The sequence below is a fragment of the Simochromis diagramma genome, unplaced genomic scaffold, assembly GCF_900408965.1.
Source record: "Simochromis diagramma unplaced genomic scaffold, fSimDia1.1 OVJJ01000361.1, whole genome shotgun sequence".
In the NCBI taxonomy this organism is placed as follows: Eukaryota; Metazoa; Chordata; class Actinopteri; order Cichliformes; family Cichlidae; genus Simochromis; species Simochromis diagramma.
Window position 1 is genome coordinate 18935469 of NW_024386860.1, and position 23290 is coordinate 18958758.

Below are 23290 nucleotides of genomic sequence, written 5' to 3' on the forward strand. Positions count from 1 at the left end.
TCAAAGTTCTTGACCCTGACATCTCTTCATTTGGTCCATTACTTTTATTTTCTCTTTTTATCGTCAGCAGCGGGTTTCTTGTTTTATTTCTGATGTAACGATGAGGTCAGCCGATCACTTTGGCCTTTTCATTGTTTGCCAATAAAGTTTTGTTGTAAACACGCTCTGTGATTGCTGCTCTCACCTGTGCTCGCCCAGCACCTTCACGCTGTGTCCCGATTCAGGGTCTGCAGCCTTAAAGACCGCATTTTAAGGCCGATTACGTCACAGCGGCACGACGAAGGCTGTCCCAATTCAAAGGCTGCTCCAAATGCAGCCCTCAAATGCGTCCTTCATTTTGAAGGTATTTGGACATTTTCTCACCCATCCATTCATTCGCTTCTGCTTCTCCTTTTCAGGGTCGCGGGGGGCGCTGGAGCCTATCCCAGCAGTCATAGGGCGAGAGGCGGGGTACACCCTGGACAGGTCGCCAGTCTGTCGCAGGGCTAACACACAAGGACAACCATTCACTTGCACATTCACACCTAGTGACAATTTGGATTATCCAATTAACCCATCCCCACAAGCTGCATGTCTTTGGACGGTGGGAGGAAGCCGGAGTACCCGGAGGGAACCCACGCAAACACGGGGAGAACACGCAAACTCCACACAGAAAGACCCCGGCCTGATGGTGGAATTGAACTCAGGACCTTCTTGCTGTGCGGCAACAGTGCTAACCACCGTGCTGCCTTTCTCACCCAATAAAGGAATATTTCATATATCAGTCGACTCTTCATTCTATCAGAAACAGTTTTCACAGCTCGTACATTTGCTTTTTACACATATATGTAAGCATTGAGACAAATTTAGTAATGCCAACATACTGAAGGAACAATATTTGTCTCATATATAATACATCTGTATATACACTGTCAAAGATACTTGAGTGTCTTTGAGTGAAGATTTAAGGTGATTGGACATAAATAGCTGCAACTTGAATCTTTACTGAAGCTCAGTGTTTGACAGAGTTCACTCACATGTGCTGCACCAGTGTACCTGCACATGTGATGTGACAATAGAAGTGACTTGATTTGAGAGCTCAAACTCACTGCTGTAATAACTAATAATGATTAGTATAATAACTATAATATTGGCCATCTCATATTTACACTGACTTTAGTCTCATGAACAACATCAGCTAATTGTTATTTACTAGCTAATCTTAAAATGACTGTTCAGCACAGAAATGAAGCCCAACTATCATGTTTCAGTCCTGTGGTCTCAGCCTCAGATACTTAAATCACACAAAGCTCGTGTAGAAACAAACAAACGAACAAAACATGTTCCTTCATTTCGGTCAAACACGCGTTTCCAGCTATTATGGTTGCTAGGTAACCCAGGCAGCGCGACGGAGGCTAGACCGCCCATTTCACAAGCCTCGCACTTCCGGCCTCAGCGGTCTTTGAGTACGCGGCCCTTGAGGACCGTTGAGGCTGCAGACCCTGAACTGGGACACAGCCCTGAAATTCAGCTCCTGTCCCGTTTGCGGTGATTGTTCAGCTGCGGTCGCTCTGCTGCTGTCCTCTCAGGTGCACTGATGAGGTCACACAGGTGTCGCTGTGTTGCTGAACTGTTGTGTTTGTGGCTCATCAGTGAAACTGTGACATGAACGAGGTGATCTCTCACACACACACCGTGTCGGGGCTGCGGTGGGAGAGCTGAAAGCCGCTCGCAGACGGCTCGGACTGAAGTGAAAGAGGAACGCTCAGCGGCGCTCCGACTGCTTCTTCACCTGAATAACTCACATCCTGACATCAGCGAGGTCATCGCTGAAGAGCAGCTGCCAAGGAAATGGCCTGTAACCATGGCAACCACAGGTTACTAGGGAAAAATGGGGCGTCTGTCAGCGACCCAGAAACCTGCAGCGACAGCAGAGCTGACATTTCCCACAGGGGTCACCGTTCGGTCTGCAGGCCCGTGCCACGTGGTCATCGTCATGGTGATTTATTTTTCGCCGCGATCCGAGGCCACATGGTACAAACTTGTTTCCAGGGCAGCTCTGATTTAGCTTTACAAACAGAAAACGCTTGTTTCCTGTTCCACGGGAACACAGACTGTATGTAAAAGATGGACTAGCACAATCACTGGCGCCATGTTGGTTTTCCGCCTGCAGTTTACATAAAAACACTTTTTTGTTTCTCAGATAAAATGAGAATAAAACCGTTTTCCGTTGGCTCGAGCGCCCGACGTGTTTGGATACGATGGACGGTCGGCGGCTAAAGCTGAGGACAAAAATCCGTCACGACGCGTCATCGCTGCTCAGACTGTTGTCACGCGTACCGAGGCGGTCATGTGACTGTCGAGCTGTTGGACTTCGTCCTGGATCAGTGCTGCCGATCCACAGATAAGTAATCAGTTTATCTTTGCCGAGTAATCAGATCCCAGGAGCTGAGAAAGCGTCACGCAGCAGAGGTTTGACCTCACGTCTCTGAAAATACTTGAGTCTTAATGTAATCGAGTACTTTTACTTCAGTACAGACGTGCTTTATGTTTCTGCGTTTCTGCTTCCTGTCGTTTCGGCTCGGTGCTGCGTCCGTCTGACCCGTGGCCGTGCGGCTGCAGGACGCCGTCTCATGAAATAAACATTCAAACACGCGTGTTTATTTTCTGCATGATTTTATACAAACTTGATTACAGTAAATTTACATGTTTAAAAATACTTTTATTACAAAAAACAAGTGTTTGAATCCTGCTGTCAGTTAAAAGAGCTCTCCACGAAAACATGCTCTCCTCCGACGCCTCCAAACATTCCAGTCAGATTTCCGAAGGTTTTCCTCGTTTAGCAACACGTTCGTTCTAAAAGCTGAAATCACCGCAGCTCTGGGACGCTCCTCTGAGGCGAGCACATCGGAGGTTTGTGGTTGGTCGATCACTTCAGGCCTTCCTCGGGATTTTGTTCACGAGGGGGTCGGAGTATCGGTCATGTGATCAGGGTCTTTGCTCCGTCGGTCGTTTCTTCGATGTAACTAAACAGCCAAAGCGTCTCCACCTGGAACCTCCAATAAAAGCTGCCAAACAGGAAGTTCGAACGGGTCGACGACCTGCCATTACGCCTCTATTAGCCATCAAATATGGCTGCTCTCCCGCTGCACCCTGAACTCTGAGATAGCGCCGCAGCAGGCCAGCCTGCTTCCCATGATGCACTTCTTCCCTCCCTGGGTGTTCGATCGCCTGCTGCGGCTCCTTAGCTTCATCCCGCCTCCCTGAGCCTGCCAGAGGTTTCCTCCAGTTAAAAGGGAGTTCTCGCTCCCCGCTGTCACCAGGTGCGGCTCACGGGGGGGTTTGATTGGTGGGTTTCTGTCGAAGGAGGACACGAAACTTTAACGGATCAGGTTTGCGGGGTTGTTCTGCTCCTCCCCCTGGCGCTCTCGCGCCGTCTCTCTTTGGCTTAAGTCTTCGTCTCTCGTTAACGTCACAAAAATTAAACACGTGTTCCTAATGAAGCTCTGAACCATACGACGTCTCTGAAGTCGCACACGGAGCTCGCCCTCTCGCCGTCTGCCTCTACAGTTTGATGAACAGCACGGCGGTCACCATGGCAAAGCCCACCAGCAGCACGGCCACCTTGGCGATGCGGTTCCTGCCGGCGGCGAGCTCGTGCGGTAGGATCTCCATGAAGGTGATGTAGATGAAGGTTCCCGCCGCCAGCCCCTCCAGCGTGCAGCGGGCCAGCTGGTGCCCCAGCGACGTCTTGGTCTCGGTGAGGCCGACGCCCAGGCCGACGCCCAGCGGCGACATGACGGCGAACAGCAGCAGGCAGCCGACCACCACGGAGCGACGCAGCCGGGCCTGACACAGCTTCACGGTCAGGCTGAAGGAGATGATGCTCTTGTGGATCATCAGGGCGAGGCAGATCTCCAGCACCTCCTGCCCCTCCTCCAGCAGCCCCACCGCCAGCCCCTCGAACACCGAGTGCAGCGACAGCGAGAAGACCAGGATGAAGGCGCGCAGGGCGGACTGAGAACCAAAGTCCACGTGGAAGTGACCGTCCGAGTCCGCTGAGCCCCGGCGGCGGTGATCGTTGGATTGAATGCTGGAGTCCACCAGCAGAGAGCGCCGTTCCTCCGGGGACGGCGACGTCTGGTCCTTGAAGGCCAGGATGATCTGCTCCAGGACCAGGACCAGGAAGAAGCCCATAGCCACGATGAACTCGGGCAGGGGGAACTGCAGCTGAGGGAGGAAGAGGAGGAGGAGAAGAAGAGTCAGCTTGAGATACCTGCGCCTGGATTTATCTCCAGGGTCCAAAACTAAGACCTAAATGTTCACAGATCTGAATGTCCGAATAAATCATCGAAAAAACGTCAATATTTAATAAAATGTTAAAAGTAGAAACTCCAGAACGTTCTCATCGCCATGGACACGATCAATAACACGTGACGTACGTGATCAGCGCTGCAGCTACAACCGGATTACATTTAAATCTCCAAATATGATTTTTATATGCCAGATTTATTTATGACATTAAACCATAAGAATTCATTAAAATGTCCAAATTTGTAGATTTTTTTAAATCCTCCAAGTTTAAATAAATACATAAAAATAAAACTACAAATATGTCCCAAAAATGTGAATATTCTAAAAACAAAAAACCAACATCGTCAATAAAATGTCAAAAAAACTCAAATTTGTTACGTTTGTCCTCAAAATTAAAAGCATCTGTCGGACTTTATTAACTGAAGGTCCAAACATTCAGAAAACAGCAGAGGAGTGACGGACGGCTCAGCGTCTGTGTCTCTTCCTCTCTGAGTTTGAACGTTTTCACTTCCCTCTCGCTCAGTGGCGAACTCTGAGGACAGGAAATAAACCAGCTGCTGCTTCAAAATAAAAGCATTTCAACGCTGACAAACTGAATTTCCAGCAACGAGCTCTACGGAGGCCCGACATGACCAAATCTATAAATAAACTTCATTCAACAATTGTGAGAAATAATATTAAATATTTATTTAAAAGTCCTTATTTTTGTGCTAATTGCAGATTTCCTTTTTTTCCAGAGGGTTTTCCTGCAGACGTGCTAATGGATGTTTGTGGTGCGACACGCGTGCAGTAAACCGTTTGTGGTGGGGAAACAAAGACACTCGCCAACATCTGCGTGGCCGCTGACTGCAGGCTCGGTGCAGCCGGCCTGAACAGCTGGAGTGTCGGAGGTTGTGCTTTACAAACACCAACATTGTCTGTTCGAGTGCAGCGAGTCAAACAGTCACTTCCTGCCACAGACAGGCGTCGCTCTAACATCAGCTCATTGTTGCAGCACTGAAGCGTTTCCTCAGAGTTATCGATCCTGTCACGAGTTAGCTAACAACCAACCACATGACGTCACAGTCGTGCTGACACAAGATGGCGCTAAACAGGATTTTAAAACTTTGACTTTAAGCTGTTTTTTATTAAATCCAGAGTTGAATCACTGTCTGAGAGCAGGATCGGTGGGCTCAGTCAGCTCAGACGTTAAAGCGTCTCTGAGCGTGACGGTGAGACTTTACCTGCGGTTTCTCTTCAGGCCTCTTTAACGTGTGCTCAGGTGAGCGTGTGCGCTCTCCTACCTTAATCCCGGCGCTGCTGAAGGCCTCGTTGATGCTCTGCAGGTAGTCGGGCAGCAGGTCCAGCAGGCAGGTGGCGAAGAACACGCCTCCAGCAAAACAGCTGATCAAGCTCAACAGCTGGCGCCGTAAATCTGCAACACGGAGAGCACGGATCAATCACACAGATCAATCACACGGATCGATCACACAGATCAATCACACAGATCGATCACACGGATCAATCACACGGGTTGATCACACAGATCGATCACACGGATCAATCACACAGATCGATCACACGGATCAATCACACGGGTTGATCACACAGATCGATCACACGGATCAATCACACAGATCGATCACACGGGTCGATCACACGGGTCAATCACACAGATCAATCACTCGGATCAATCACACGGGTCGATCACACGGGTCAATCACACAGATCAATCACTCGGATCAATCACACAGATCGATCACACGGATCAATCACTCGGATCGATCACACAGATCGATCACACGGGTCAATCACACAGATCGATCACACGGGTCGATCACACGGATCAATCACACTGCTGCAGAGCCAGAGGTTGAAACTGAAAGCAAACAGAAAGTCAGACTCCTGAAGGGCGTCGTGTAACAGCCCCGCAGAGCAGCGCTCATGGATTCATGTTCTCCTGCTGCAGCTGATCGAGTGACTGCACAGAGATCACACGACGTCACATCTAATCAGCTGGTTAGGAGAAAACAGGAAGTCGAGCTGTGAGATGAAAACACTGCAGACTAATCCTGGAGCTCCGAGCGTGGCTTCGGGCTCAGCGGGATCTAAACCTAAACCCGTTATCCTGCGTCTCCCCACTTCCTCTCATGTATTTTACTACCAGAGCATGTGAAGCCCCACCCACCTGCCTTTAGGAGGCATGGCCAATTGGAAAACCGTTGGCTGAAAGTGGGAGGAGCGTGTTTCTGACCTGCAGAACACCATGTGCTCAAAAGAAGAATTGTCCATGCAAAGCCAGTATGAGCACGGCTGATTTCAGCCACCCAGTCCAAATATTTTCTTTGTGACGTTCTGAACTCCTCACACAGAAACCGATGTTGGAAACGTTTATCTGCTCAGTCTACCTGGCTGCACGCTGAAGCGCCCCGCCCCTCGGACGATGCAGAGCGGGGCAAATCCGAACAGCAGTGTGACTGACAGCAGGACCGCCAGCGCTCCTAGTTTGATCTCCAGGGCAGGGACGTCAGCCGGGTTCACCTTCAGCGCCGCCGTTTCCTTTGCCGAAGACACGAGGACAGAGGAGGATGCTCCGCCTGCGACAGCCATGTCAGCTCTCTGGACCGGACCGCAACCGTGGACTCGCTCTGAGGACGAGAGTCTGTCAGACAGAGGAAGAACAACACAGTGAGACACGTGTTTCATTTGAATGATGATTTCCTGCAGGTACGGGCGAACTGCGGCGCTGCGCCTGGATCACACCTGTGAGTCTGCAAAGACTAACGCATTACGTACTCCTAGCAGCTGACGATGAAACCTGACGTATACGATGTTCACAGGCTGCTCTGAGCCAGACACACACACACACACACAATCAGTCAGCATGAGGACGGTGCTCTTAAAGTTTAACCCTCGCCTGCAGGTCGCTCGGTGAGGTCACAGTTTCGCCGCCCTCCTGTGGGCTAGGGCATAGGCGGGGTGATGAACTTCCTGTGTGATGTTTAGCTCATGCAGCAAACAGAGATGTTTGTGATGTGCAGAGCGCCATGAGTCATGTGACCCCAGGAATCGATAGGAGCAGATAAGAGCAGCAAACAGAGGCAGCGGCGCGCTGACAGGAAGTGCGGTGAAGAAGGCAGATTAACTGAAAGTGGCAGCAGGTGTGAGTGGCTCAGACGGAGGGGCGGGTCTGATCTGATTGGGGGGGATTCCCACGTTATTTCAGGACGTGTCTGAAATCGGAGTGGGCGGTCCCCCTGCAGTTCCTCTGCTGTGCCGCAGGGGCAGCAGCGAGTCAGGCAGAAACAAACATGTTTACAGGCTGAGGCACGAGGTCAGATCAGTTTGTATCCGACTGCTGGCGAGTCGAATAACCGAACACTAAGCAGCTGCGCAGATTTACCACAGCTGTAACATCTGCTACGTCATAAAGATGTGCACCGACTCTTCCTCGCGCAACTAATCAGACGTTAAAGGGGTTTTAGTTAGTGCGCACGCGCAGTCTGTGAGTCACAGAGGCGTAACCGTGGTAACCATCGTGTGTTTCCCGCTGATGATCCCGAGGTAACGGAATATTTTTACTCCGGAGCAGATCACGGTCCCGCGCACAGACTCCGCTCAGGTGTCCAAACACCCTTACCTGTTCAGCCGCGGGCTCGCGCTCAGGTGAGGCTCTCGGTATCAGAGCTGATCGGCGGTGTGAGCTTCTCTCGGTGATGCTCTCCGGGAAGTGGTGACTCAGTTCCCACCAGCTGATCCCGCCTCTTGAGGGAGCTGCTGTGAAGCGCTCCGCAATAAAACACCGCATTTCCTCTTTACAAAATAAAAGCCCGTCAGTGTTTGGTTTCCGGTTCGGTCCTGGGTCCAGCAGGAGGAGACCCCAGACCATCAAACGCTTCCTGTCCCTCATGTATGTGACGTCATAACGCTAAAGTTTTCATTTATGTTGAAAAATCACAGATTTTCTTCATGTTTACCCTCGATGATCAGTCATCAATAACAGTCATCAATAACAGTCACTGTGTCGTGGTGTGTGCTCAGTCATCCGGGTAAGTAAATCAGAAAAGAGTAATTGAGTTCATCTCAGCCTTTTACGAGCCACGTCTTACGTTTTTAATCATTGATCTGTAATATTTATGGATCTGTGCGTGGGTTCGCAGCACAGGTGCTCTGTCACACCTGATCCTATTGATCCAAGCGTTTGACCGCTGATTGGTGGGGGAGCAGAGCCTGCCTCTCCTCTGAGGTGAGCGTTCGTCGTCAGCTTTATTTTCCTGATGCGCTTTAATTTATTCAATTAATAAATTGTTGTTTAAAAAAAGTTGCTGTGTTTTTATTTTGCTGCAGTGAAAACTGTCAGAAGCTCATGTTCATCTTTATTTTTAATTCTCAGCCTACACAAAGGCATCTACTGATTCTTTTCTCAAAAACTAAACTTGAGGCTTTTATTGTGAAGGCCGTATTCCCCTGTCGTTTTCTGACTTCACTCAGCTGGAGCGGGAGGCGGATCCTTCCAGCTGTTGACTTTGTAGCTTAACAGGAATCCCAAGAGTCCATGTTAGTGTCACTTTCCATCACTCATTAATCACAGAAGGTCAGAGGTCAAACGCCACTGCCTGGAAGTCTGTTAGTGACTGTGTGCATGACACTGTGGAAGCTTCACTGGTACATAAATCACACGATGCTGCAGTCAGCACTCTGGCAGCAGTAAAACGTCTGTTAAGCTGTTTGTGGTTAGAGCAGCTGTGAAAACTTCGGGCTCAAAGGTCACAGTAAGCACAAACAAAAGTCGTCCTGGCCTTTGGAAGCAACGCCTCATGATCCAAAATCATTACTGAGACACAGATACCATGGAAACCACACCACAAAAATTCAAAATGACTAAAAGTCTACTTCATTTACATGAAAAACCATAAAAAAGAAAGCAGATGACCTCAAATTTAGGACCAATCACAGTGAAAAAATTAAATTATACACAAGGATAGACAGATACCATGAAAAAATCCAGACGTCCAACTATCAACTTCATTTAGATGCAGAAACACAGAAAGAGCCTGAAACACACTGAAATAGCCAAAGTACTAAACCACAGACTGTAAACAAAGATGGACAGAGCTCCTTAAACCTGCATTGCCTCTTCTGTCCAGCAGGGGGCGACTCCTCTGTGATCTCTAATGAGTGGCAGGTGTGGCTGATTACAACATGATGCTTTTCTGGACTTTTCTACTCGGTCTGAACCCAAACAGGAACCTTCACAACACCGAGTAAACTCCACAGTGGACACCAGGGAAACATTCAAAAACACACACCACAATCCAAGAAGCACAAAGAAGCCCACACTCAAAGTTCACAACCTGTAAAGCTCTCCGATAACGCTGCAGAAATCCAACACAGCGTCTGAAAGGTTTTTATAATGCGGGAAAGAACAGTGTGATTCTGGGAATCTGAGGGTTTGTCGTTTCCGTCCAGTCCGAGCCGTCTTTGGCTCCCTGCAGGAACATCGAGACTCAATCAACAAACATTTAGCTTTTAGTTCACCTTGTAAAGTGTGCATGTGTAAAAAGTGGCTGGAGGACAGAAACAGAAATATCTTCTCACTTCACTCGGACGATTCCAGAAACTGACCTTTGCCCCCAGAGGCGAGGTCAGCTGATGGGTTTCCCGTCTGATTCGGTGGATTTACAGGGCGAGGCACTCAGAAAGACCACAGAGCCAGATCAAGATTCAAATATCTGATTTTATTTATATTCAAGCAGCAACAACCTGGTGATTACATATCGACACAGTCAGAATTTTAAGAACGTTTTATGCGTGGGTCAGCAGGTGAACATAAAGGTGTGCGTCAGGTAAAGGTGCATCACATGAGATCATAAACAAACGTTATCTTCCACACAAAGACAAGCCTGTCAACACTGCTGCGTCTGTCACACGCAGACAGTAAAAATCACTTTATGTCCATCAGACGGTGTCTTAGATTTAAACACGAAGCTTTGTTTAGCAGAGAAAACTCTTCTCGTAGGTACGCGTCAGTGCGAGGAGCCATTTGAGGCACCGCTGTTAACCGTTCAAGGATGAAGAAAGTCCTCACAAAGCCAATTCAATCCTCCAAGAACAGAGAAACCTTCCCGATTGTCACACGTGACTTATGAACGTTTGGAAAAATGGAAAATATCTGAAACGTGCTGAAACTCCACAACAACCTCTAGCAGCTGACCTAGAACCGAGGTTCTCTCAGCTTCTAGCGGTTACCTCTGAGCGACGATGATGATTTACTATTGAAGTGTTAAAACTCACACTAGTGCTTCTAAACAAACTTATAACATTTAATTAAACCTGCATGTGGAACCTCACGGGATCCTGGGAATCCAGGACAAAAGGTTTGGAAGTGTTTGAAGGAATCCTGGCAGAGGTCAAAACATCCGCCAGCATTCAAGCTGTCACGCCGAGGCCAGTCAGAGGTCTGTCTCCAGTATGACTTCCTCCCAGTAGTCCTTAAAAAATGACACGTTTGCATCGTTCTGACAGAACTGACGTAAGCCCGCCCACAGCCCAGGATCCACGTAGGTGTGGCAGACCAGGTAACCTTTAAGACTCGGCAGGAAAGCTTCCAGTTGTGCCAGAAACACGGCGCACACTGATGTCAGACTGCGGCCAAAGATGTTGATGTTGAGGCGCATGGCATTGTGGCGGTAGGGCACGGCATACGGTGGCGTGCCCAGACTGAGGGCAGCGGGCTCGAACTCACGGTCTACGATCCACGTTAGGCCTCTGCGCTGCAGCACCTCTAGGTTGGCCTCCACCGGCTTCAAGGGCTCCCAGTCGTTGATGACGGTTTTGCCGGGCAGCAGGTTGGAAACCACGTGGTCGGACAGGACCAGCGTCTCAGCCTGCCGCCAGCTCAGCGTGACCGGACCACAGGAGGAGTCGGCATGGAGCGGATGTTTGGATCGAAGCTCAGTGATGAAGGAGCCCAGGTCGACCGCCTCACAGCACAGAGACAAGATGGCCTGCAGGGGGCGACAGAGAGGACGGGGTGAGTCTGTGGTTTACTTACCCGTTCTGGTTCGACTCATCGCAGTCGCTCGGGAAACAAGTCCAAGTTCAGGCTTGGTCACAACACGCCACCGAACTATTCATGCTGTGATCCAGTCCATCATCCAATCACGTGGCATGTGTGCTCTTCACCCCCGTCACGAGTCTGAGGCCAAACTAAGAACCGCACATCTGTAGTTTCCATTCAGTGGACACGGAGGGATCGTTTACAGTCCAGGCTGGAAAAACCAGGCGGACTCTTCAACTGTAAGTGCCCAGAGCACGCTCAGTCTTAGGATGTGTCTGCAGCATCACAGTAACCACGACAACAAAGGCCACCTTGCAATAACTAGAAGCCAGCGGTGATCTCTGACCAAAGGTCAGTGTGATGACGCTGTGCCGGTCCTGCAGTCCTAACAGGAGAGTAATTATAAATTAATTCAAGTCGTTATTTATTTTTAAAAACCCTTTGATTCATTTCCTATGAATATCGACACATTATCTTTACTTCTCAACCACGACGTTCATGAACTGAAAGTCTGCGTGCTTCAGGAGGACGCGGCATTTCTGCACAGCACGGTCAGAATAAAGGGAACGGCGCCGCTCGAACAGACGCATCAGCTTCTGCAAACAGCTGCGCGACGTCGCTGTGATGAAGAATTATCACCAACTTTGGTCACAATCACAAACCGGTGGACTGTGACACACCTCCTTTGCGATGAGCCTGTACTTGGCGAGCGTCTGCACTGAAGGATTGTCTCCTCGGCTCAGCCTCACAGCAGAGACTTCTGGGTAGTAGCGGCGGACGTAGTTGGTCACATGCGTCTGGAGGGCGCTGGCGATGCCGCTGCCCCTCAGATCGGACACCACCCTGCGCCCCTGAAGTACTGCCGTCTGACCGCCGTCCACCAGGAGCGCAGACTCGAGCGCCACCTGCAGGGAGATGGAGAATGCAGCTCAGTGTAGAAAAAACAGAGCCGTGAAATGAAAACTGCGGTCTGCTTCCTCAGGGCTCGCCTTCACGCCTCACCACTCTGCCGTCGATCCGGGCGATGAAGACGACGCGTCCAGGCTCCTGCAGCCAGCGGTGAAAGAAGGCGGCCATGTAATCGAGCCCATTGTAGTCCTCAGGCGTGCAGATGTTCAGGACCTGCGGGACAACACGGCGCTCTGTTAGGAACGACGCTCTGAGGACACCTGGGCGTTCCTGACTCCGCCTCAAACAGACGTCAGAATACAGACAACTTCTAATTGGCGCAGAGCAAACGACGACACACGGGTCCGTGACGCTCAGCACTGATTTTAAGTTTGGCTGTTAAAGCCCTCCATCAATCACCTCCACAACATCTCCCAGGTTAACCACAGGTCAGAGGTCATCGCTGCTCCCAGCAACCTCCCTCGCCTGAAACTAAAGGGTCCGCGCCTCTGTCTGTCCCCACGGAGACCCCTTTAGACCTTTCAATCAGCTCTGAACGCGTCGTCTGTCTGAGGCGCTCAGAGTTTATCACTGTGGTCTTATTTAACTGCTCAGATTTTCTTCAGGTATCGATTCTAACTTGTGACTCCTGCAATTCATAACCAGGTTTTTTTCACTGTTTCCTGTGTGTCATTTGTCCCTGTGAGAAATGAAGCGGCCTGACAAAGCGACGAAGCAAACAGGAAATGAGGCGATGAGGTTTTTTTAGTTAGTCACAGCAGTAAATTATGGGATGTTCAAAGTTTTTTAAAGCTGTTCAGCGGCGTGCTGCAGCGGCGTGCACTCCTTCACCTCATATGTTTTATGGAGCAAACGCCATAAAGGCGAAGAGAACCGCTCGAGCAGCCGCGGTCAGTCGTCCTATCAGCGGCTTCAGCCTGTGCATTCAGCCCGAGTTCACATCTCGCACTCTGACCTGTGATCTTTAGACAGTCATGTGACTATTAATGGAAAAATGTTGGGACCTGCTGGAAGTCCTGCTCCTGGGCCAGGCAGTACACCACATCAGCTGCTTCCCCTCCTGCAGACATCCTGGTCCTGTTTCAGCCCCTGAGGTGTTTCCTGCACGCTTCGGTCTCCAGAACCTCTGAAGCACTTTGCACCTGCAGAGAGCGGTCGACGGTTCCTTCTGGAGAGTCCAGAGGTCAGAAAGCTGTCTGCTGAGCCAACGCTCAGGGCTGCGTTCAGCATCCACCCCCCTGCAGCTGGGGCTGGAGTGCTGACAGCGTTCGCCTCTCACAGCGATAGTTTCATCTGTCAGATTATCATCGTTTGTGTCTCTGAGTGCTTTAGTGGTAAAACTGATTCAGATTTTCAAATTAAAAGCTTTGTTTCAGCATTAAAAACATGTGAAATCCTTTCTGCAGGTGCGTAAAGTTCAAACTGTTCAAACTCCACTTCTGCAGAACTTTGGGTGACTGTGAATGCAGCTTCTGAAGCCACGCCCTCTGCCAAGGATTTCACCAGCAGAGGATCCATCAGCATCCAATCAGATGGTGGAGGTGTGAGATTTAAAGAGTTACCTGTAAGAGGAAACCTTCAGAGACCAAACAGTTACACCTGGTGGTGAAGTGCCAGCGCTGCAGTCACGGTGACGGGGCGGGTGTTTAGGAGCAGGGCTCTGGTTGGGTTTGCTGGTTTGGACTTGTAAATACTAATAAAAATGAACAGAAAAACAAAGGGGAGGAGCCTCATGTTGGAGAAGCAAACATGTCGGCACAGGTGCTGACCAACTCGCAGAGAACAGTGTGCTCGTAATTACAGACGTTCAGGTTTTCTGCTGCTTCAGCCTGAGGCACACATCACACTCGTGCTTCTACATCCTCTGCTGAGCAACCTCTGACCTCTGACCTGCTGCTCAGGTTCAACAGGTAGTGGTCAGAGTGAATTGAGCTGCTGTGAGATTAACTTTGAGAAAATGCTTCTCGTGGCCGTCAGGATGGGCATGTGGGTGAAGTGTGGGGTCAGGCCTCTTAGGTTCAAATCATTCGGTTCTCCTCTCAGCATCTCTACAGAGGAACACCTTAGGCCCCCCCCAGGTCTTCACAGCTGACGATGACACAGAGTCATATGACTCTGATAACACGGGAGCCGTCAGAGGAGCCGTCTTCAGCAGAGCCTCAAACCTCCAGAGCCCAGAGGCAGGAGAGCAGGTCCAGGGACACGTGGAACATCTGCATGCTGCCGATGGAAGCGATCCCTCCATCTTTGTCCAGGGTGGGCTCCTGCACCGGATGCACGGTCATTGGATATTCCATGACGCTGTAAATCACGTCAGACCGGAGTCATTTTATCAACTCTTAACCTTCAACAACCTGCTGCAGATTTGAACTCACTGTTCAAACTGGCTGATTCGCTTTAGTGCTGATTTTATCTGTTGTCAAGCTTTGTTTTGCAATTCTAACTTATTTTATATATTTTTTATAACTATTGTCCTTTTCATTTTTTCTTTTGTAGGTGATCTTGGGTTTCTGAAAGGCGCCCTCAAATAAAATGTATTATTATTATTATTATTACTATTATTATTACTATGATAATGACATTAATAATAATATTATTAACATTCCTGTTGGTGGCCCTCAGACAGCAGAGGGCTCTGTTTAGTCTGCCTGATTATAGGAAGAGAAGAAGAAGTCGGGCATGCGCAGAGGCGGAGGAGACTGTGAGCTGCCAGCTGGACTCTGTGTTCCTCCGTGAAGCGACACGAAGGTCCGTGTGTGTGTGTGTGTGTGTGTGTGTGTGTGTGTGTGTGTGAGAGAGAGAGAGAGAGAGAGAGAGAGAGAGAGAGAGAGAGAGGAGGAGGAGCACCGCTGATGAAGATCCGGAGCGTTTGTACCGGAAACGACAACAGCAGAGCTCCGTGTGTCAGCTGTGAGTATCCTCTGCTGCTCCTCCGGTCCGACCGGGACCGCGCCTGGAGAGTGCTGGAAAGTTTTTGCATGGCACACAAAGAGGAAGAGTGAGAAAAGTACTCGGTTTAGAAGTACTCTGTTACAGTAAAAGTACAGGAGTGTGCTGTGCGGTTATGAGAAGTCATAAGTGTCACTGCAGGTGTGACCAGTGGGAGTCTGCACATGCTCAGTTCGACCCTCTCCTGGGTAGACAGTAGGAGCTTGGACCATTTGTTTTGGAGGTAAGGTGAGTTTACCTTCATCTCTGACTGAGTAATCTAAAGTAATCCCATTCTGGGTGTCTCGCCTCAACCGGGGACCTCATTAGTGAATGAGCCCGGTTGGATGAGCTCTGCTCCACCCTGGCTGTGGCGAGCGTGCTCTGGGTTGGAGCGTTTCACCTGGTGTGTTGTTGTGATGTCGTTCGTCTCAAGCTGAGACTTTGCAAAGGCTGTATATCAAAGATGGACACGGCTGCTGTGACACTGACCGCTGGTTGAAGTCCCGCATTGATTGTTGATGTCATCGGTTGTTTGCAGCCACCAAACGACCAATGAACCAATGGCCCTCAGTCTGCAGGAGAAACGTCCTTGTGGTTTCTTTGGGCGCTCGCAGGCTGCCGTAGGGGGCTGTAAACATGTTGTAAAGTTTTAACCTGAGGGTCTGAGGGATCACCTCACTGCTGGACTGCAGCTTGTGTCCATCTTTTACGTACAGTCTAACAGGAAGACCTTTGCTAGACCATAATTGGGACAACAGGTGATGATATAGGTGTGGTGGGTACAGCTGAGGCTGGCTCGGTGGAGTGTTTCCCTCTGAGGCACGACTTGGATTCACCCGTGAGGCTGTTTTATTGATCAGCTCATGTGACTTCAGGTAAATCGGAGGCGGTCTCAGTCTGCAGGTTCCTCGCTGTCGTGTTTGGAAGCTAAGAGACGTGGGACAGGTCGGGCTTGTTTGCAGAGAAACACGTTTGGCAGCCTATCAGGTCTCAGCTCAGGTGTGTGCATTTGGGTGTGTGCCTACCAGGATGTCCTCCTCAGAGCTTCTTTACCTGCTCCACACACACACACACACACACACACACACACACACACACACACACACACACACACACACACACACACACACACACCTGCTTTGTCTGTTTGTCAGCTGCTGCTAGGTCATGTGACCCACACAGATGCCTTTTGCACACTGCTGCAGCGTCTCAGGCTTTCAGAACAGCGAAGGTGTCGTATTCAGGAACTCGAGCTGAAGAGCTTCAGCTGTGACCTCTGACCTCTGCTCTGCTTTCCCACACAGTGTCCGCCTCTAGCTCCTCCTCCTCCTCCCCCCACTCTGTCTGGTACTGATCCAGGTGTGAACCTGTGTCTGCAGGTGATGGATGCAGAGAGCGGGGAGCTGTTTCTCGGCGTCATGGCATCCGGGAGCTGGCAGCTCGACGGTCCGTTCTCCTCCTCAGAGCTCATCCCGGCCGGCTCAGAGAAACCCCTGCCGGACTGGGCGGTGGACCCCGAGTGTGTGAGTGTCTGTGATCACATGACCACTCAGAGAGGAAGTGTTTATCTGAAACTTTGAAGTGGCGGCGAGTTTTTCCATGTCTGATGTGGCCTTGCTGTTCGTGACTGTGTAAAATGTGACCTTTATCAGATTCTCAATGACAGCGACTCCGAGGACGTCCTCCACGCCGTCGATCCAAACGAGGTGTTTCCCAGCGGGCCACCGGCTGACCCGTCATCAGAGAGCGACAGCGGGATCTCCGAGGACCCCGCCGTCGAGAGTCCCGTCACCACGGTGACTGCAGCGGGCACCCAGCTGGCGCCAACGACAGTTTACCAGCTGGTTTATGACATCAGCGGGCTGGGCGGTACTAAGACTGAAGCTGGACAGGAGAACATCATCTCCATCGAGCTCGGTGAGGCCACGCTTTGTTTCTGCTGTTCAGGATTCGACGAATCAGGCGACATTCAGCGGCAGCAGCTAGCTTCATGCTCGCGTCGACTGAGCTTAAAGAAGTTTGTTTAATTAAAGCATCAGCAGATGATTCATGCTGAGAATCAGCTGAAGTCCAACTTTAGTGTAGTACCAGGTGTCTCCACCAGGGGGCGTGTGAGTATTAACAGAAGCTATAGCATACATTTTCATTGCTATGCAGATGATGCCCAGCTCAGTGGTACCTCAGATGGCCCCGCCCCTCCCAAGCCTGGCTCTGCTGGAGGTTACTTCCTGTTAAAGGGGAGTTTTTCCTTCCCACTGTCGCCAAAGTGCTTGAGTGTTTGTCTCTATGTTTGGAGGGTCTTTACAATATAAAGCGCCTTGAGGTGACTGCTGCTGTGATTTGGTGCTACATGAACAAAGTTAATTGAATTTAATTACGAACTCGTTCTGAGGTGAAACTGCGAGCTGGTTTTGCACACGGATGAAACACTGCCCCCTGCTGGTGACGTCATGGTTAGTTTGGAACGATGATGATTTTAAATCATTGTTTAATATTTTTAGGTGGCGTTCACGGCACGAGACTGAAGCTTTGTGGCTTGGGTGGCTGTAGCTCAGGTGGCAGAGCAGGTCAGCCACTAATCAGAAGGTCGGTGGTTCGATCCCAGGCTGCCTCCTGGCTGCATGCCAAATATCCTTGGGCAAGATACTAGCCCCATGTTTGCCTACTGGTGGTGGTCAGAGGGCCCGGTGGCGCCAGTGTCCGGCAGCCTCGCCTCTGTCAGTGCGCCCCAGGGCAGCTGTGGCTACAACGTAGCTTGCCATCGCCAGTGTGTGAATGTGTGTGTGAATGGGTGAATGACTGAATGTAGTGTGAAGCGCTTTGGGGTCCTAAGGGACTAGAAAAGCGCTATACAAATGCAGGCCATTTACCATTTTACCATTCTTTCAGCTTCCTGTTAAACGACCTGGTGTGAAGCCAAAAACTATGACTCCACCCATTTAAAGAAAAAATCAACAGTGTGATGTAAGCGCGGCAGAAACAGGAAGGAGTGGCGTCGTTAATGGTGGTGCGCTCTCTCTGCAGATCACTGGAGCTCTCAGCTGCTGCTGTCGGACTCGTGCGTCGTGAGCGAGCTACCTGTGGTTTCGGCGCCGCAGCTCGCCATCCCTCCTCCCAGCCTCGACGACGACCTGGTGAGCCTCTGTTTCCTTTTTTTTTTTTTTTTTTTTCCTTGTCCTTCGTCAGGCTCCGCCCTAACGACTCTCTCTTCTTCTTGTGTTGCAGCTGTGCCTGGATCTTCAGCTGACCGAGGAGGAGCAGAAGCTGCTGACCCAGGAGGGCGTGTCGCTGCCCAGCAACCTCCCCCTCACCAAGGTCGGGTGCACAGATGCTCTCAGGCCGCCGCGTTTCTGTGTCAGGTGCACGCTGCTGACTTTGAACCGAACTTTATTCACAGGCCGAGGAGCGAATCCTGAAGAAGGTCCGGAGGAAGATCCGCAACAAGCAGTCGGCTCAGGACAGCCGGCGGCGGAGGAAGGAGTACATAGACGGGCTGGAGAGCAGGTAACCGGCCAGCTGACCGCCGCCGCGTCGCTAACAGAGACTCCATTTCCAGACGTGTTGTGAGGTTTTTTCAGCGAGTCGATAGTTCGCCCCCCCCGCCTTCGTTTATCTGCTCTCACTTTTAATTTGAACTTCCTTCCATCCTCCAGGGGTCGTGACCCCGCTGCCCTTCAGCCGTCTCCAGTGTCGCAGTCCGCGTCACGAGGGTTAACACTGGATGAGGGCGGCGTTGTCACACGTTCACCTGCAGATTGGCTGCTATGAGCAGGAGAAGGAGGGGCTCGCTCTGTGTCAGCCAGAGCGGCTCAGATGTGTTTTTGTTGTGGGTTCAGAGTAATGAGGGAGTCACAGCTGTGTGTTAAATCGATGCTATAGGTCCGTCGTGACCACAAACCCCGCCCCATATTGTGTTTCCTCCTGCGACTTCTTCAGCTTAGAGAAACCTCAGCGCCACCTGTTGTATTGGTGATGAAAGCGCAGAGCGCCTTGACACCGAGCGGCGTCGCCGGGTTACTGGCGTTAAATTGTCATGTCACGAAGACGGCGCTAAACGTGTTTTTAAAGCTCTCAGCCTCACAGGCAGTGTTACGTCTGTGTGAGCGGTGATGTAAATAACCTTTATGTGTACGGCTTCATGTCCTGTTCAAGTCTGCACAGAGGTCCCCATGGTAACACCTGTGTGTGTGTGTGTGTGTGTGTGTGTGTGTGTGTGTGTGTGTGTGTGTGTGTGTGTGTGTGTGTGCTGACAGGGCGGCGGCGTGCTCGATGCAGAACAAAGAGCTGCAGCGGACGGTGGAGCAGCTGGAGAAACGTAACAAGTATGAACACGCTTTACTGATTATTGATCGTTAGGAGATTGCATAAAAGGTCACAGAGAGGTCACTTCCTGTGACATAAACACAGGGAACGATGTCGAGCTCACACTCTGTAGGTTTTATTGTAATCTCACACAGTTTGGTGACATGAGTTTATTTATGAGCTTTTCCAGGATAATTGATCAGGTGACCCTCCCTCCTGAATCCTGACTCGGAGGATGAAGGAGGAAAGTTGGGATTAATTGTTAGTGTGTTCAGGAATACCACAGACATGTTATTCCTGACACTTCTGTCACAAACAGGATCAGAAACATCCACATCAGGGAGACCTCCCTGTGGTTCTGACTCCCACCAGCAGGGGGCACTGTGCTCTCACTTTAAATGTGAACCTCGGACAGCTCAGTCACGAGGACCTGAGTCTGTCTGAAACAGTCAGATTTACTTTTTAGTTTCTTCTTGAACTTCCTGCTGAGTTTGCTGCTTGCTGATTGGTTCACCTGCTCAGGTAAGCCCTAACCAGCCCCTGTGTTCCTGCTCCTCAGCTCTCTGCTGGCTCAGCTGCAGCAGCTTCAGTCTCTCATCAAGCAGACGGTCAGTAAAGGAGCCCAGACCAGCACCTGCCTACTGGTACGACCACCTTAAACCCGTTAAGGTGGAATGAAGTCTGTTTTATTTTTGTTTGTTTGTTTGTTTGAGTTCTGCTCCTACACACACACACACACACACAAGCCCGTTCAGCTATCTTAGTGAGGACCTTCATTGACCTTAATAACCCTAACCATGAATGAACGCCTGACCCTAAACCTAACCATAACCGAATTGTAACCCGGACACTGAAACCACATTTTGAGCTTCAAAAATGTCTTCAGACTTGTGAGGACCGGGTTGTGTGTCCTCACAAGTGACTGTTCTCACAAGTATAGTAGAATGCAGATTTCGGTCCTCACAATGACAGCTAGACAGGAACACAGACACACACACTCTGACCCTACTCCTCGTGTGTGTCTTCAGATCATCCTCGTCTCTCTCGGTCTGATCATCCTGCCGAGCTTCAGCCCGTTCAGCCGCCACCGTGCAGACGACGACTACAGACCCACAGGAGGTCGGTCCCTGATGACATCACTTCCTGTTTGAGCATCTGTGATGGCAGCACAGGGTTTAGATGGAGGCTTTTGGGGAAGCTGAGAGTTTGTAGGATTGAACATTTTAAATAAAAATAGTTCTTCAGGCGCTCGAGCGCTTCCTGACGCTCGCTGTGTAAATATGGCGGCGCAGGTAAACAAGTCTGGTTTACAGAAAGATGTTTCAAATCCTGGTCTCATGTTGTCGGTGTGGCAGGAATGTTGCCTCAGAGACTGGAAAATGAATCTTAGGAATAACTTCGGTCGCGTTTTCTCCTCGGCACGTCAAACCGCTGAACTCATGATTTATTTTTTTCATCTTTCCAGTGATTTCCAGAAACATCCTGACGGATCCGTCGTCCTCCCAGCCGACCTCAGACGACGCCTACGGTGCGACGTCCCTGCAGTCTGAGCCCCCCGCTCTCAGCCAATCAAAACCTCCTGAGGGAACGTCGAATCTCCCAGAACCAACAGAAAACCACGAACACGCAGCCGCAGACGGTACGGAGGGGAGCCGGTCGGGAAACGGCTCGGTGGTTGCAGCCGAGCAGACGGAACCCGGCGCCCTCGGCCAGAAGTCGACGGTCCGAGGAGGACGGCGCGATCAGGCCAAACCGGGACACGCCGATGAGATGTAGAAACTGGACTTCCTGTTTTGAAGGAAAAAAACCCGACCTGCCGATCGATCAGCTGATCGGTGCTGATTTATGGTGGTGGATTTCAAATGATCAAAAACACCAGACGGTATTATTCACGCCGAAACAAACCCTGTTAGCATCTACGGACATCCAGCACGAAGGTGAAGGTTCAAACTCGCCGTGGCTTTTCACCGTCGCCTGTTAGCATGCTAAGTCACGAGTACGCCAAAAGTCTTTGTCTGTTTAATAAATAAAAGGTTTTCTTCACAAATACGTGAGCAAACGTTACTTGTTTGAGTTGCTGCGTTGCTCACACGCCACATAAACGTGTGGATGTTAGCAGCGCGGTGCAGTGCGGCGACCGTTTTTCTTTTTCTTTCTGGGATGAAAAATGAATCAGTTGTGACGTCTGGAGTGATTATTGCCAAGTTTGATTTTTTCTTGTAGCGTGTCCTGATCATAAAGGAGCTAAATCATCTACAAACTGCTGCGAGGAGCTCGTGCACCTTTGTGACACGTGGTGACCTCATCATTTCAGACTTTGGCCACGCTGAATGTGCAGAGCGCCCCCTGAAGTGAAACGTGTGTAAATGTCTTTCTGGGTGAATTAAACTGTTTTTGCTGATCTCAGTTTCTTGGATTGATTCGCTTGTTTTGCTGCGTCTGAACTTTGACCTTTAAACACTGTCAGACTTCACGGATCCACTGGTCCCTGCAGGCCGAGCAGAGGAACCTGCTTCAGTTTCACCTCCGTACCTCCCAGCTTCGTTTCAGGATCTGCTTCATTAAAGGGAAACCGAGCGTGTGCAGCAGCACGGCGAGGCCGACTGGTCTGACTGGAGCTGCCAGCTGTTTTTTTTTTTTTTTTTGTAATGAATAAAAAATAAAGTGACGTTTCTGTGCTGATGTTTGGAATCATTCAGACACTGCTGCACTTCACACAGAAACCACCAGAGGGCGTCACAGACCAAAGGCAGTGAGTCTCAGCTTCGATCTGATTGGGCGTCTCATGAAACACTAAAAATAAATCGTTTATAAAATCAGGTTTTACTTTCGTAAAACTTGCAGGTCACTTGTCACAAAACTTTGATACGTTTTTATTTTTTGATTTATTATGTCATGAAAGCATTTTTAGATTAATATTTATATTATTATTATTATATGTTTTGATATCTTTTCCAGTTGTGGCTTCATAATTATTACTTTAACAATTGGTGTTTTTATTCGTTATGATTTTTATGATTTGAATTGATTTTTGTCAGTTCCTTATTTTAATATTTTTTCTATTTAATTTAATAATTTCTGAGTTTTCAGAGTTTCCTTTTTAATCATTTATTTATTTATTGAAGTTATTTTTTCATTGTTACTGTTTATTATTATTTATAGGTGAGCAGTTCTGTTGGCCGTGGGTGTCGGCTGCTGGTGAGTCCGAGCTGATCAGGTTGAACCTGTGGCTCTAATCTGCTGCTGTTGTTGTTTTGGGCGGATTGTCCCTTTAATGATGGGGTCGGGGATAATCTGCAGATGAGCCGCCACCTCTCGCTGTGACCCAGTTTGTGATCTACACTGGGACTGAAACTGACTCCAGATCAGAGCCGAACCTGGAAACATATCTGTCAGATCAACCAGATGCAGATCAGAGACGAGGACTGCAGAGCAGCTGCAGACTCGTGAGGACGCGGCGTCTGCAGATGGCGTCTGCAGTTTACGGACACCATCTGCAAACCAAAACTGCAGTGTGCAGTTCATGGCATGATTTCAGAGTTGATGAGGATGTTGGGGCAGTCTGATGCGCGTTTCATCACAGTTTTGGTCAATGCTAACAGTGCAAGCAGGAGCTGCAGTTCATGCGACGGCCACAGGAGGGCACTAATTAAAGATCCTGTAATGGAGCACAGTAAAGACGGTCGGTCGTGTTGGTTCGGTGAGCAGGGTCGGAGAAAGCGTTTTATCATCATTCTGATTAAAGTTTGTTTCTCTACATTTGAGTCGTTTGGTTTCTTGACCGATGACATGCTCGCTGTGAGCTGATGGTGCTCA

General features: G+C 49.8%; 3 protein-coding genes across 11 annotated transcripts; 1 reads left to right on the top strand and 2 right to left on the bottom strand.

Annotated features, from left to right (window-relative positions):
- Nucleotides 1–2638: 2638 nt before the first annotated feature.
- Nucleotides 2639–8283, bottom strand: LOC120733000 (zinc transporter ZIP1-like). Of its 4 annotated transcripts, none has more exons than XM_040030971.1 (4): nucleotides 7913–8283; nucleotides 6681–6934; nucleotides 5577–5707; nucleotides 2639–4209 (listed from the first exon to the last, which is right to left on the bottom strand). In XM_040030971.1, exons 2-4 carry the CDS (start codon nucleotides 6880–6882, stop codon nucleotides 3544–3546), a joined length of 999 nt encoding a protein of 332 aa, XP_039886905.1. In that variant the 5' UTR covers nucleotides 6883–6934; nucleotides 7913–8283; the 3' UTR covers nucleotides 2639–3543. The 4 variants fall into 4 exon arrangements, with proteins under 4 accessions (XP_039886905.1, XP_039886907.1, XP_039886909.1 ...); XM_040030973.1 differs by lacking the exon at nucleotides 7913–8283 and adding an exon at nucleotides 7190–7906; XM_040030975.1 differs by lacking the exon at nucleotides 7913–8283 and adding an exon at nucleotides 7069–7182.
- Nucleotides 8284–9989: 1706 nt separating this feature from the next.
- On the bottom strand, nucleotides 9990–14065 carry LOC120733001 (histidine N-acetyltransferase-like). Its single transcript, XM_040030976.1, has 4 exons — nucleotides 13246–14065; nucleotides 12335–12454; nucleotides 12013–12237; nucleotides 9990–11279 (listed from the first exon to the last, which is right to left on the bottom strand). The coding sequence occupies exons 1-4, from the start codon at nucleotides 13309–13311 to the stop codon at nucleotides 10725–10727; spliced, it is 966 nt and encodes a 321-aa protein (XP_039886910.1). The 5' UTR covers nucleotides 13312–14065; the 3' UTR covers nucleotides 9990–10724.
- Nucleotides 14066–14921: 856 nt separating this feature from the next.
- Nucleotides 14922–21880, top strand: creb3l4 (cAMP responsive element binding protein 3-like 4). 6 transcript variants are annotated; one of them, XM_040030968.1, is made up of 10 exons: nucleotides 14922–15418; nucleotides 16477–16695; nucleotides 16825–17089; nucleotides 18197–18306; nucleotides 18398–18487; nucleotides 18570–18676; nucleotides 19426–19494; nucleotides 20034–20118; nucleotides 20503–20593; nucleotides 20940–21880. In XM_040030968.1, exons 2-10 carry the CDS (start codon nucleotides 16555–16557, stop codon nucleotides 21248–21250), a joined length of 1269 nt encoding a protein of 422 aa, XP_039886902.1. In that variant the 5' UTR covers nucleotides 14922–15418; nucleotides 16477–16554; the 3' UTR covers nucleotides 21251–21880. The 6 variants fall into 6 exon arrangements, with proteins under 6 accessions (XP_039886902.1, XP_039886900.1, XP_039886901.1 ...); XM_040030966.1 differs by having other exon boundaries at nucleotides 16552–16695; XM_040030967.1 differs by having other exon boundaries at nucleotides 14922–15413.
- Nucleotides 21881–23290: the final 1410 nt, after the last annotated feature.

What these genes read in the sequence shown, in the direction of transcription:
- LOC120733000 (XM_040030971.1), bottom strand. Translation starts at nt 6,882, where the DNA reads ATGGCTGTCGCAGGCGGAGCATCCTCCTCTGTCCTCGTGTCTTCGGCA. An exon ending in GCGCTTCAGCGTGCAGCCAG is followed by an intron (nt 5,708 to 6,680) that starts GTAGACTGAGCA and finishes TCCGTGTTGCAG; the next exon opens with ATTTACGGCGCCAGCTGTTG. An exon ending in TCAGCAGCGCCGGGATTAAG is followed by an intron (nt 4,210 to 5,576) that starts GTAGGAGAGCGC and finishes TTCCTCCCTCAG; the next exon opens with CTGCAGTTCCCCCTGCCCGA.
- LOC120733001 (XM_040030976.1), bottom strand. Translation starts at nt 13,311, where the DNA reads ATGTCTGCAGGAGGGGAAGCAGCTGATGTGGTGTACTGCCTGGCCCAG. An exon ending in AGGAGCAGGACTTCCAGCAG is followed by an intron (nt 12,455 to 13,245) that starts GTCCCAACATTT and finishes GTTGTCCCGCAG; the next exon opens with GTCCTGAACATCTGCACGCC. An exon ending in CCCGGATCGACGGCAGAGTG is followed by an intron (nt 12,238 to 12,334) that starts GTGAGGCGTGAA and finishes ATCTCCCTGCAG; the next exon opens with GTGGCGCTCGAGTCTGCGCT.
- creb3l4 (XM_040030968.1), top strand. Translation starts at nt 16,555, where the DNA reads ATGGATGCAGAGAGCGGGGAGCTGTTTCTCGGCGTCATGGCATCCGGG. An exon ending in ATAGACGGGCTGGAGAGCAG is followed by an intron (nt 18,677 to 19,425) that starts GTAACCGGCCAG and finishes GTGTGCTGACAG; the next exon opens with GGCGGCGGCGTGCTCGATGC. An exon ending in AGACCAGCACCTGCCTACTG is followed by an intron (nt 20,119 to 20,502) that starts GTACGACCACCT and finishes GTGTGTCTTCAG; the next exon opens with ATCATCCTCGTCTCTCTCGG.